The sequence below is a fragment of the Ascidiella aspersa genome, chromosome 1 (assembly GCF_963924565.1).
Source record: "Ascidiella aspersa chromosome 1, kaAscAspe10.2, whole genome shotgun sequence".
Classification (NCBI taxonomy): domain Eukaryota; kingdom Metazoa; phylum Chordata; class Ascidiacea; order Phlebobranchia; family Ascidiidae; genus Ascidiella; species Ascidiella aspersa.
Window position 1 is genome coordinate 7,756,744 of NC_139447.1, and position 14,236 is coordinate 7,770,979.

The 14,236-nt window shown below is 40.7% G+C and overlaps 2 protein-coding genes across 2 annotated transcripts in view; both read left to right on the forward strand.

The window, feature by feature from the left end:
• Positions 1 to 2,636, forward strand: part of LOC146167015 (uncharacterized) — a 31,443-nt gene extending 28,807 nt beyond the window's left edge. The window contains exons 30-32 of the mRNA XM_083391082.1: positions 649 to 787; positions 898 to 958; positions 2,441 to 2,636. Coding sequence (XP_083247208.1) covers positions 649 to 787; positions 898 to 958; positions 2,441 to 2,625 — 385 coding nt within the window. The 3' untranslated portion in view covers positions 2,626 to 2,636. The remainder of the gene's footprint in view (positions 1 to 648; positions 788 to 897; positions 959 to 2,440) is intronic.
• A 7-nt stretch (positions 2,637 to 2,643) lies between these two features.
• On the forward strand, positions 2,644 to 12,029 carry LOC146167016 (uncharacterized). The gene is made up of 5 exons (XM_083391094.1): positions 2,644 to 4,835; positions 7,014 to 7,079; positions 8,865 to 8,929; positions 9,700 to 9,765; positions 10,471 to 12,029. Exons 1-5 carry the CDS (start codon positions 4,661 to 4,663, stop codon positions 11,791 to 11,793), a joined length of 1,695 nt encoding a protein of 564 aa, XP_083247220.1. The 5' UTR covers positions 2,644 to 4,660; the 3' UTR covers positions 11,794 to 12,029.
• The last annotated feature ends 2,207 nt before the right edge of the window (positions 12,030 to 14,236 follow it).

The window sequence follows — 14,236 nt, forward strand, 5'->3', positions numbered from 1 at the left end:
TCATTTATTGAAGAATATTTACTTACCGTGCCTAGTATTTTCGTAAGAGAATAACCCAACTATATTCGTAACTTTGCAAAACACTTTTCCTTGCAAGTTTGCTATACAAATGTGTTACAGGCAAAAATGTTTTTCGGCTACACAGCATAGTTCAAACTTGTCCTGAATAATAGCATAGCCATATTCGACACATCCACACAATCCAATTAGAAGTATTTTACCAAACTAAGTTGGTAAAAACTTTTCCTGAAGTGATTTTTTCTTGGAATATGGAAAAGTATTTTAGAAAGTTAAAAAATACAACCAAAAACAAACAAACCGCTGCATAAATTTTGGTTGTGCCCAAATTATGTTCCGAAATCTGAAGGGTACTCAGTCCAGTCATTTGATTGATAGCTTAAAAAATGAACCGAAATGCTTAACAATGGACCGAAACACCTGAAAATCGCAAATAAAAAGTTAGAGTGTTTAAAACCTATTTGCGTTGATTGCACGACCATAAAGTTTTATAAACCTAAAAAATGGAAGGAAAAAAGTTCCATGGTGTATAGCATAAAAGTTATAGGAAGAAAATCTTAATAAGTCCTTTAAACGTATCGACTTATAAACAAAAACGGGATCAACAACAGTAAATATTTGCGGCGTTAGGTGCGTGCTGGACAAAGACACCAACCTCCTCTTCCTGATGGTGGAGGGAGGAACAGTGACGCAGAACGTCCGACCCTTCGAACCGGAGCCGGAGTCAAAGCGGATCAGGGAAAAAGCGGCAGCTAAGTTGACGACTGAGGTAAGTGAAAGCTTTTCACTGTTAAACATTGTGTCGATTTATAGTTGAGATTACTGTTGCTTTGTGTTTGTGATGCTATGGCAGTTGATACACGCTTTGTTTACATACAGGTCGTTGAGACGAAACGAAGAAAGAGAAAGAGCAAAAAAGTAAAGAAAGAGAGAGAGTCTGGTAAGACTTTACTATATTTTTCATATAATATTCAGTGCTGTTCCAAAATCGGTAATCGTAAATGAATCTACATCGAAGTCAGGTCGTTTTTTTCTGATTACGTCGGGTAGAGTCATTTACAAGCAGTAATTTGACGGATTTTTAATTAAAATAACTTAAAATACTTAAAGTAGTTAAGTTATTTCTTTTCATGAACATTCAATTAAGTTTAGCTCTTTGGCACGTTGTTTGCTGGAACATATCAGAAGTGAATTACGACTAACTTTTGTTGTTGTTATCACAACGAAACAAATATATTTAACTTTGGAAACATTTTTTCTTATATCTGTTGAATGGTATAGAAACATATTAAAACACAAATAATTCCAACTAAACCTATACTAAACTTAAAAAAAAAACAATCTGCACTTTGTTATGGACTGAGGTGTCCTAAACGAGCTAAATTGTGTACTAAAAGTTCAATAAAACAATTAAACTACAAAAATGAATAACTTTGTCCTCCCTAAGCCGAGCCATTTATCCCAAAGATTTTAGACTAGCCATTTAAAAAAGCTTATCTCTCGGGAGTTTGCTAAACACTACCAATCACGGCCTCAGAAGTGTTTAACCATAAATGTAACTTAACTATAATACGATTCCACGTCCAATCTACCGTCCTCTGTGATTCAAGTCGAATTGTTTTCCCAACGAGAAAGGCAGACCTACCTTGGAGTTTCTGAAACACTACATCAGAAAAAAGCGCGCAGAGTTAACACATTCTTGACCGTGTCTGTTCCAACCATGGCAGACCTGACAACCTCCGTTAAGCTTAAGATCCTCCTCCTTCCATTGCTCGGAGGTCACATATTGCATACGCGGTGTCAAAAGTAATACGCAACACGGCGTATTGAATTACACTTTTTTTCTAAGAACAAAAGTCGATTTTTATAAAAACATCGTATTTTTGGAAAAAATTTAGTTAAGTTTAGCATAATACAATAAATATTTGTTACGCCGTGTACGCTTGCTTAAAGAGTTAACTCAGCGGTTCCAAAACTGGGGTCCGTTCAGCAGTTTCAAAGGTTTCGCAAGGAGGATTAGTCTTTAAGTTTTTCAACAGTATGCTTTAGCGAATGTTTTTAAACGTTAGTCTATGTTTTATACATTATATTATCTGTCATCACTATTGTCTTTAGTTATGCTTTATTATTCGATAATAAAGAGTGTTTTATGAAGTTTCTTGTGACATCATAAAGCATCTATTATGCTGTACTACCTGCTATCAGCGAATCGTTCGCATAAGTTAGAAAGTTGTTACATTAGAAAGAATCGTGACTGCACTAGTGTACTACAAGAAACATGGGTTAACTGACCCTTAATTTTTTATCGGGCAGCAAAATATATTAAAATAATTGCAACGGGTCCACCAGGCAAAATTTTTAGAAAAGTTTGGGAACCGCTGAGTTAACCTATTCTTGACCATGTCTACTCCTCCGATTGCAGAATCGTCCTCCACCTCTTCGATCCCGAGCAGTCCTCCGGCGATCCTAAGTCGTCGCGTGGTCATCGTGGATCCCAACACTGGGGAAGAACTCACGGTCCGGGAGGCGCTTAAGGGAAAGCTGATCGACCGCGAGACCGCCAATCAGCTCCTCGCGCAGGAAGGAGACTTCGTGGAGGATGAGTGAAGAAGAGGAAGAAGAATAAGAGGAGGAGGAACTAGCGTTTGGGCGAATTTAGAAACAAACAATGACTATAGAAAGTTGAGCTTCTGTATCTTTGCTGTTTCCTTGTGAAAACTTACATTTTTTGGGCTATTTTTTGTTGTTGTTTCCTTGCGTTTCTTGATGCTTTGTAAAGTTTATATTCGGAAAAAGTTGATAGTCATTGTCCAACATTCGAGTGGCAGTAACATCTTTAAACGGTAGAAACTCGTTGCATGAAAATTACCGCAGCTTTTTCGCAATGGCTTAACGTTGTTCTTAACAAACAGTCACATTGTTCTCGCGTTTTGTGTAACCTACAAGTAACACCCGTCGCTGTACAATTCCACATACGCCGCTATTTTCTTGTTTTGCCCTTCCCAGTTTACACGCACTTAGTAAGTCCCAGTTCCCGGGTGCTCTGTATAGTTGATTTTTGCGCCCGTTCCTTAGTCGCTTGTTCGCTCGCATTGTAAATACGCTTCTCTGTCGCACTTGTTGCCTTTTTGGAAACCGCATAGGACCCGCCCAAGTGGAACTGCATTTCTGTCCCGTTTAGTTTTTGCTCTGTCCTGATTGAAATCTCAATGCTTGAGTAAGTTAAAATTTGCACATGGCAGGGCATTCCTCCAAATTTGGCTTGCGCTAACCTTACAACTTATCATATATGTGACAACCTAGAAAACACATCAAAAAGGAAATAACGATGTCGGCTTAAACATATTGGGACCAACAAATGTCTGATCCGTGCGCCACATCCTTACAGCATAGCATTTGCCCTACTACTTTCAAGGCTTTTTGCTTTGTCCTACTTTTAGGGCCTTTTCTTTAACTCTCGAGCTTTTGCTTTATACACCGATTCAAAACACAACCTTGAACTGTGGTATTTTGTCTTGGTATTTGGAAATTCGAAACTCCAAACTCCGACCGTTTGTCGCATTTACGTCGCTTGTATTTGTTGTCATCCCGCCACGCCGTCAACCTTTTAGTTCGCCCCCCTCGCCACCTTCACGCATATACACGCCTCGTCGCCTTCGAAAAGTCGCTGCGCAAACCCCAAACCCGGCTGAAAATTCGACCTTAAGACCATCTGAAGCAGCAGAAGCAATTTTCCGCTTCGCTTCGCCGCGTAGGACACTCCCGCGCGCGCTCGGGCGCGACGCCTCGGCATTGTGACGTCACGGAGGGCGTCGCGCGTGCAAGGAATGCGCACTCGCTCGCTGATGGTTTTCTGCCGCGCGCAAAGATCGCTCCCACCTTGGGCTTGTTTTCTTCTAGGAGTGGCCTGGAGACAGCTGGGAGATTAAGAGAGCGCCTTTGCTTAGAAACGTGCCTTTAGCGACTGTTTACAGCGCCGAGTTTTCGCATTATTTCGCGATTTGTAAGCGCGATACCTTGTGCAGAGATTATAAGATATTACCGAAATACTTATTGTCTTGTATGGCGATACAAGTAGCAAAGATTTCCGAAACAATTAGATTTGTAAGTGCGATACCTGCGTAGAGATTTGTGAAATAATTATTATTCTGGAAGCTCGGTAGTTATTTTTACGAAATAGTTTATGTTTTGTATCGCTACACAAGAGCAAAGATTTCCAAAACATTTAGATTTGTAGGCGCGATTGTTTCCAGGCTTCCTAAATAGTTAACATTTCGTTATTTTGTTAGGTCGATTAGTTTGCAGAGATTGTCGAAAAACTTTGTAATTTGTAAGCTCCGTATTCGTGCAGAGATTTCGGAAATAATTTACATTTCGTAAGCTCGAAAATTCTGCAAAGATTTCGAAAATGATTTACATTTTGTACTTGAAATCTTGCAAAGATTTCCATAATAGTTTATATTTCATAATCTAAAACTTCGCAGAGATTTTTCGAATTTTGGCAGCTAGTTTCGGTACTCAATATTCGGTACTTGTGCAGAGATTTCAGCGTTCGAGTTAACTCGTGTGTTGAAAATTTAGCAGCGGAAAAGCTGCGGCCCGGAAGGCATTGTTCTAGTGCTTAGGGTAGGTTAACTGAAAGATGGCGATGCTGAATTTCCTGGCGCTGCTTATGCTGTTGTTTTTGGTCAGAGGCGCCAACGCTCAGCAGCTGTCGGTTACCAGCGTGGTGGTGGCGAGCATTTTTGCGACCATTGGCGGCATTTTGGCCATCGGAATTATCGCCTACATTGTCTACCGCTTCTGCTGCCGCAAAAGTAAGTCGGGCGCATTCCATTTCCTGATTCTCTATTATACTTGATTTCCTGATTCTTCTTTTTACTTGGTTTCCTTTTTTTCTTTCGTTTGGTCACATTTACCGGTCTTTGATCGCTTAAAGTCCAGCATTCTTTGGTTTCAGTTCTAATTTCCTGACTTTTTGGCGCTACTATAAATCGAAATAATGACATAGGGAAAACTAACAAAAAAAATTATAATTACCCAAAGATTTTGTTAATTTTGGCTGATACTATCACCAGCTATTTCCGGAAAAAATATCGAGAGTTAAATATGTAGCTCTATTCCAATGTTATTTCCCGCCAGAATAATCGTTTTCCTGTACTTTTTTTATACATTTGCTCATCGTTTCTCGTGTTTTCCCTCTGTACCCACCCCAGTTCTAACATTCGTTTTTCGCTTGTGCATGCGTTCCTTACACTTTGCGCCGCCTAACTTTTAACGTGTTTCGCCGCTACTACAACTGCGTTTCGCTTCCCTAACGAAATAGATGACCGCACTTAGTGGACTCGCCTGTGTTACAATCACTTCAACACTTCAGACGCATGTAGTGCGAGATAAGCTAGCAGCTGCCATATATTCAAGCTAAATCAGTCATTTCCCTTGGAAGTTTTATCTTTTTTAAATGAAAAAATATTCAACACGATATATTCGGCTCGATATTTAAACTTGATCAATCCGTGAAAAAGGATTTAAAATATTAACGTATCCAATGGTCAAGATCCGTCAAAATGAGGAAAATTGACAGTGTTGTAATGACTTAAGACTTGACTTAACTTGCTATTTTTTTTAAATGACTTGACCTGGACTTGAGTAATTTTTTAAATCACTTGACTGGGCATTAAGTCGTTTTATAAATGACTAGTACTTATGTATTTTGAAATGACTGGGTTTTCTCACTGAAAATTTAAATATATTGTTGGGAGAAAAAAAGTTTTTTAGAGTTCCGGAAGGCTGTACATTTGTTTGTTAGGTACCAATCAATTACTGATGGCTGTTATGTATTCATTTATGATAAATCGTAGTGAAAGTACAAAAACGGTAAACGTAAATATAACGATTTTCCCCAGACGGTGCCATTCCCCGACTAAGCTTTTAGCTCTGCCCCATTCCCTACGATCTAAGTGTAGGATACGATTTAAGCGCAGTGAACCGCAATCTCTATCTTCGTTACACTCAAATAAGCTTGTGTGGTGTCATTTCCAAAATTACCGTCCCTTTAAATCACCTTTTTGATCGCTTGGCAACAGGATGCTTGTTGGTTAACTTGCGAACACGCCACTTTCGTTTCGCCTTGCCAAATGGTGTTGCGGTGGGATGAAACAGGGTGTTAGCGTTAGATTTTCGAGCGTGAGGCGACTTCACCTGCAGTTCAACGACGCTGAACAAGGGCTATTAATAATACATACACCTTGGATTGTTATTCGTTGCGTAGCCGTAATTATGCCAGCCCGTCTCACAGTACATTGGTTTGGTCGTAATGAGACGGTTGCAATTATGTAATTCGCATCCGGGCCTGTGTAATGCACCCACCTCACACCAGCTGACGGCTGTTTATCTCTTTTGGGAAATCGCGACCTTTCCCCAAGTATAACGCACACATAAAGGCAGCAATTTGCTTTCTAAGAAGGGGCGTCATATATTTTGACGTTAAGTATGTAAGGCTTGTTAGCTTACCCACGTTATAACTTGAACCGTATAAGTTTATTTTAAACTATACACTCGTCGCAAATCCAATGGTATGGTTCTGTATTAGGATTTTGGTATACGTTATAGCTATACGTTATACCCGAGGTGAGATTTGTTTTCTGCATTGCTTCTTACTATTGTAATACCACATTAGATACATGGTACAAACATATGAAATTGGGCTTTCTATATTCATTGTTCAAAATACAGATTGCCGATCTCTCTTTTTTTATAGCAACACCAAACCAGTTTTTTTTTAAATCAGCGAACAACGGAATCCAAACCTGTCGGGAATGGTTGATGTTAAATGTTTTGTCGTTTGCTGGGGAAATAACATATTCTCCAGTCTCAGGTAGCCATTCAGAGGAAACTTCCAGGCATTTTGTAGTTTTATAAACTCGTCTAACTCTACAACCGCAAGTCCCGTATGTGTTCAGTGGCCTCATAAAACTTTATATTTTGCCTTTCAGAAGAACCAAAGCAACCGCTGAAAGGATTCGACAACCCCGTGTCGACCATGGCTTACGGCAGCACGGGTAAGTAATGTGTGAAATTTTCGTTGAACTTATAGCAACTAATGTCAACGAGTTGTGCAATTATTAAGTGTTCCTTATTAGGTCAAATAAGAGGGGCGGTTTTTCAGTTCTAATTATACCACTTTTTCAGTTATGTATCACGCTTACTTATTGTGAATACGTGAAACGCTATTTGGAGACGAAGAAAAATCGATTTAAAGTTATTTTCTACGCCGTTTCTGCGTTTCCCCTAACAAAAACTTTTTATCTTTGGTATTATTCGATCCGCGAGTTCCTTTACGCTAATTATACCACTTTTCCAGTTATATTTCACGCTTGGCCTACTTATTGTGAATGAGTGAAATCGCTGTTTGGGAGACGAAGAAAAAACGATTTAAATTTATTTACGCCGTTTTGACGTTGCCACTAACAAAAACTCTTTCTATTTTGTGTATAATTATACCCGCGAGTTTCTTACGTTTTTACCCCCCTTTAAAAATCTTGCGGTTGGTCCCGGTTGGGTGTCGACGTGTTGTCACGGCACGTCGATGTTTGCCGAGATGAGACGGATTTAAAAAAACAAACCCAAAGGGAGAGAGATAACTCGTTGGCGGGGCCTGGAATCTACAGTTATGACGCATTCGCTAGTTTGGGCGTCGCAGCACAGCGCAACGCGCAAATATTTGCCCAAACTTTTGTGGTATGTAAAAACGGTAAACGTCGACGCGAAATGCTGTCGTGAAAACTAGATGCTGGAATTGATTCGTGCCGACGAGCATGTAATGCTTAGCGGCGTTTGTTAACGGCAGCGAGCAATCCAGGCACACCCACGGGCGCTTTGCCATTGGTCAGCCTTGCTTCGGCACGAAACAGATTGGCGAAGATACGCGCCGTGGTAGCCTACGGCAGGCTGGAATGTGCAAACAGGAAACAGTTGTAAACAATGCAGCAAAGGCGCAAAAGTCCGATTTTCCACCGCGCAAGCCAAAAACGCCCTATTCATAGAGCATGTAAGTGTAATAACGCGTAAAGGGCGTTTAGAATGTATTAAAGGGTCAAAATATTAACTTGTTAGTCTGAAGCTGGTTGTTGACGTTTTTACAGTTAACAACCCTTAAGTTAAACAAGAAAAATTACGAAGTGATTATATCACTCATGACTAACAGTTCTCCACTGAATATAAATAGTATTGTATCTCTAGATCACCGGTCATAAACCTTTTTTGCACTGCGGAACGGTTTAAAACTAAAATTTTATCGCGGACCGCCTTTGGAAAAACAACAAATGGTCATTAATGGAAATGATTACGACTTCGACTCAACGAAAACGTTGAACAACTTCTAAAAAACACCCCGTGAGTCAAACAACAAATCTCCGCGCACCCCCAGTAAACTGACACCAAAAAATGGTTATATCATGAATGCAGTTAGTCACTAAATACAAATATTATTGTATCTCTAAATGGTTTAAACAAAATTTAATGACTTTATATGAAAACTAAACTGTCATCCAAGCAGTCATGAAATTTCCCCGTGATAGATTGAGATTTCGCAAACCCTAGGTGGAAAATCTCTAGCCTACTGTCCGAAGTCCACCTAAAATTTGTGTGTATATTGATCTTTTTGCGGCGAGCGTAACCCTCCGAGCCTTTTCTCTTTAAACACTCATGGTCAGCGTGGCTTCAATTGGGCTGAAAAGCCTAGTATACACGTTACACAGTCATCATAAAGCTACGCAGAGTGGTCGCTGTTTAAAGATTAAAGTGTATTGCGGAGCACTCACGCGCGATTGACCTTTCGTTTTCAGACGACGTTGCCGAAGAGTTGAAAGAAGTGGTGGTCCCGGATGGCAGCACACAGAAAGCAGCAACTGTGAGTTATCTTTTCTAAAGCTCGTTCGATTCACAGTAGCCCTACAAATAATAGGTTGACGCCCTTTATAGAAATGTGCTGGACCGTGTAATTCACCAGTATGGTTACATGTCGTTTTCTCTTGGTTAAGCTTGCTACAGTGTATTTCACCTTAAAATTGTAACGTCTAGCTCGTGGGTGTAAATTGCTGGGTCTAACAGAGTACCCATTAGAGATATTTTAAGCTCAAAACTCAATTATTTTCACTTTCTCGTCACTTTAAACCTTGTTTCAGGCAACTGATCCTTTTAGAAACTTATTCTTAAACAGCACAACTTAATGTATAGCCACAGACTCCCATATCTATAGTTACTGGTGAAAGAAAGCCGAAATGTTCTAACGGCGTTACGGTAAAATAATTTTTGCAGATACGCCACACCGGAAAATAATGTTATGCTTTGCCAGGCCATCCCACCTTCTCCTTAAATAAAACTAAGGTTTTAGTCGCATATTGTATAGGACATCGAGCTATAACTTCTTATTTCAACGTTTAAATGTTTTTTACGTTGTAACATCATTATCTGATAATTTTTAAGCGACTCGGTTGAAAATGTTTTATTGTTCCGGAAATAAAGTTACTCTGCTTTCACCCCTGGCTATACTTCATACTGGATTTTGTCGTACTACGTGTTTAACCCACGTGAAGAACCTATCTATTCAGCAAGCAATACACACGTCAAGGCACAGTCATTGAACTTCGGTTTGGAAACATTTTGTCTTGTAATTTGCAGAATGGAAGCCACTCGCCTGAAGATCGTACAGCCACGCAAGATGCATCTGTGTTAGAAGACGGAGAGGTTTGTAAATCAAATCACAAAGTAACAATGCTTATAGGCTGCCAGTCGCGGAATGTTCAATGTCGTCTCCCGTATTCACACAGTAGGCCTCATGTCACGTTAAAACATCACATAGCCGCCTAGCCATTTTTCACGCATTCCATCGAATTACGTTTTACTAAGAGACTTGTTAAGCTCCCCTTTTATCGTTCCAAAGATTTTCACCGTTCTGCTAAACCAAAAAACGCCCCCCACCAACGGTTTTGACGTCACGACAGACCAAGATGGTGACGTCACGGTTTCGGCCGTGAGAAGGTCAGGGCCTGCTGATGAAAAATTGAAAGAAGGTATAGCATCCTTTTAGTGCGTTTGTGTTTGTGTTGGCGCCGCCACGGCTACGTGATGTTTTATAGGTGACGTCATCGATAGCGTCACGGTTTTCTTTGACGACATAAAATACGAGGACGCCCTTAACATTTTGAGCTATTCCGCGCCATACAAAGTTGCGATTACGGCGACTAGAAAGGTATTCAAATTTAGTGCTGTTGCCTAAATGAAAAATATGGGACTGAAGTGTACAGTATAAAAGCCAGCTAAGACTTTATTATTTTTCCCATATTAACTTTTTAGAGTTTACATCTATCGTAAAGGTTTGTTTTTATGCCCCGGTGTTATTTTTGCACGTATTGTTTATTTCTTACATAGTAAGAGATATTTATTGCGCAGCCAAAGGGTGAAAAACAGGTGGAAACGCCTTTGGAAACGCCGCTTATTGTGGCTGACGAGTCCCAGAACGAGAAGCCAGAATCGCATAACAACGACGACTCGTCGTCCAATTCCTCTTCATCTTCTTCCGAGATGTCCGTGGATGAAGTCACCGAACTGGAGGTCCCGAAAGTAAACCAAGAGGAAACAGCGTCCAAGTCCTCCGACCACGGAGACGGCAAGAGCAGCGACGGTGGGAGCTACCATCAGGTGGAGGTTGCGGATCAAACAATAGAGCAACCGGAACAATCACATTTTGGTGGAGATGAGGAGGACAGGAAGAGATCAGGATCCACGTCTTCGTCGTCATCTTTCGAAAGCGAGAAGCTGCTTGATGTTATAGAAGAAGCCAAATTGGCACAGGTTGGCGATGAAAGGAGATCGTCTTCCTCTTCTTCTGGAAGCGACAATGTGGTAGTGGAGGAAAAAGTACCCTCTCCCGTTGTGGAGGAAGTTGTTCTCGTGCAGTCCTCCTCCGCTGATCTGGAAACGGCTCCCGAAATCGAGACGCCGAAAGCGAAGCCGGACAAAGCTCGCGACGACATTGTCTTTGTCTCGGGCTGGAGACGAGCTGTCAGGCTCCTGGACCTCGCCAAAGCTCGCCTCGTGTCGGAGGACACCATGAAGAAGCTGGAGTTCGGCGAGATTGAGGAGAGTGAGGTTGCCAAGGACTTGCAGCAGTACTTGAGCGGAGAGGAGCCGATAGCCGGGCTCGTTTTTGAGGACAGCGGTGAGAAGATGTCACTGTACGATGCCACAAAGCAGAAAATCATCCGACGCGGTACAGCCGTCAGTTTGCTGGAGGCGCAGGCTGCGACCGGTAGCATTATAAACCCGTACAACGGCAGCAAGATGACAGTGGAGGAGGCGACGAGGGAAGGATTGATCGATCGGCAATTCGAGGCTGTTCTGGTGCGAGCCGAACGCGCCGTGTTCGGGTACAATACGCGTCTCAGCCCTGAGCCGCTGTCTCTGTTCGACGCCATGAAGCGCAATCTGGTGGTGGAGAGTCACGGCATAAGGCTGCTCGAGGCACAGATAGCCACTGGAGGCATCATCGACCCCAAGGCGAACCATCGGTTACCGGTGGACGTCGCCTTCGAGCGCGGGTTATTCGATAAGCGGCTGCACGATATCTTGGAGGATCCGTCGGACGATACTAAGGGTTTCTTCGATCCCAACACTAACGAGAACCTCACATACCTGGAACTAATGAAGCGATGCATCTTCGACAAGGACACCTCCCTACGGCTTTTGCCTTTTGTCCAGAAAAAAGCGAAGTAGCAGTATCCTCATAAACCTTGTCTTTTTGAGTTGAGATTTTAAGTTGCCCTGTAAAGCTGTTGTATAGGTGTGAATCGACTTAAATGAACCCAGCGAGCGTTTTCGCGTGGTGATATTGTTCGGCTGAGCACTGCTTGTTGGCCTGAAGAGCTTGTTTTTACTTTATATTGCTGCCATTGCACTCGCTTTATTTTTCATTTAACCAGAGATTAACACAGAAACGAACAAGAATTCGAGATGCTGTTAGAGTGTTGTAAATAAGGGCAATGCCCACTGCCTTCATTTTAAAAAAAACAATTCCATGGTGAAATAACTATAATATTAAAAATGGTACTCGTGGTGATATAATTGGTAGGTTCACAAACTAAAGTAGCCTACAGTCGATTTATTTTAATTGTAAACTGGCCTTAAATAAATTTATTCCTAACAATGCAACCTAAGTTGCTCTTTACCTGGTGTATTGCTTAGGGTGGATTAGAGTTTGAACGAACAGTCACGAAATATTACGCGCTCACACCGGTAAATAATGTTTACCACAATACACTCTCTTGCTCTCAAAAACAACTTTCAATGGTCAGTTGACCAATGTTTCTTGTAGTACACTACTGCAGTCATAATTGCTTCTAATGTAACAAATTTCTAACCAATGCGAACGATTCACTGATAACAGGTAGTACAGCATAATTAATATATTATTTATGGTGTCACAAGACACGTCATAAAACACGCTATATTATGGAATAATAAAGCATACCTAAAGACTAATTAATGATGACAGAATGTTTAAAACATAGTCTAAGTCTAATGTTTAAAAACATTCGCTAAAGACTAATTCTCATTGCGGACCCTCTGAAAGTGCTGTACCCCAGTCCCCACCCTAGTTGGTCCGCGGCAGGGCTGCGGAGTCGGACTCGGGACTCGAGTAAGACCGCGTAAAACTACCCGAGTCCAGAGTCCGACGTGCGCACGCGCAGTATCAAATTTTAAAAAGTGTAATAGCAAATAGTGAAATATTTTTAAACTATGTAATGCGGGTGGATCAATTATGACACCAATATGAGTGGATTGCAGAAAATTCACCTTGATTTAGTGGCGTAAATGGGTAAAATACAGGCTGTAGAGTCACAGCTGGACTCGGGACTCAAAATCTTACATTTGGCCGGAGTCGGATAAGGGACTCGGGTGTATTTTTTGGCCGGAGTCGGACTCGTTGTTTTTAACCGACTCCGCAGCCCTGGCCCGCGGACCCCAGTTTGGGAACCGCTGTTATACATCATAGCAAAAACGATTCACAGGCTCAATATATGGTAATAGGAACAGAAAATAAGTTGTTACGACACCGACACAGTAATTTAACAAAAGCGATTAGTTTAGGATTAGGCCTACCCTTGTATTTAACGGGCATAGATTTATTTTATAGGTGATGCCGAACTTTTGCCTTTTTTCGAATCTCGTGACTAAGTATTTTAGGAACAACACACTATCGCCTTACTTTACCATTTACCTCAAACAATATGGAAAAACGTAGTAAATTTAACAATTGGTTACGTTTTTCCGTATTGAATGTAGACTAAACTTGTTAAGTCGTTCAAATTAGCTTAATTAAAGTAACTTTGCAATACTTTAAACAAACGTATTTTTAAATCGTTCTTACCAACGAAAATATAAATCTGATTGGACAAAAACACATTTGTAAAGAAAGTGTGTAATTTATAAAATCGAATAATGTTTAATTGAAAAATAAGCGCTTTGGCGATTTTTGGCGAAAATTCTGTGGCCCAATAATTTTTTATGAAAGAACAAACTATAAAAAAGGTTTAGAACAAAAAAAAGCGGATCATATATCAAACCAGGTAATTTATTCAACCGTGCATTAGTGAGGTACTTGTTTTTGACCAATAAATTTACGTTAATTTACATTCCCTCTCAAATCCTCCCTCATCCATTATTCTTTTAAAATTAGGTGTAGTGATAGTGACACAAATTAAACTAAATTCTTCAACAAATCCAGCTTGGCAAATGGGTCTGTGGCCCACATAAAAAGTTTCCATGGCCCACTGGTTGAGAACCGCTGCCCTAGTATAGTAACACGAATCAACCATTTAAGTGGTTTATTTGGCGAACACATAAAACTAGTACGTAGTTTTGTAAGCTCGCCACCAGACTTATAGGCGCATAAAACAGTACTTTGACATATTATATGAGATAATAATTGACCACATCACAAGGTGCAATACATTTAACGGTCAGATAAAATAGCACGATAAACTTTGATTTAAAAAAAAGGTGCGAATAAACCAAAAGCGCAGCGTAAAATTTAACAAAACAATTAGTTTTACACAAATTGGGCTTGCTTTTCGAGACGACACACTAGAAAACAATTTTTTTGTGTGATGATTTTTTCGGATTTCAGGGTCTCACAGAAAGTTTAACTATTTTTTTA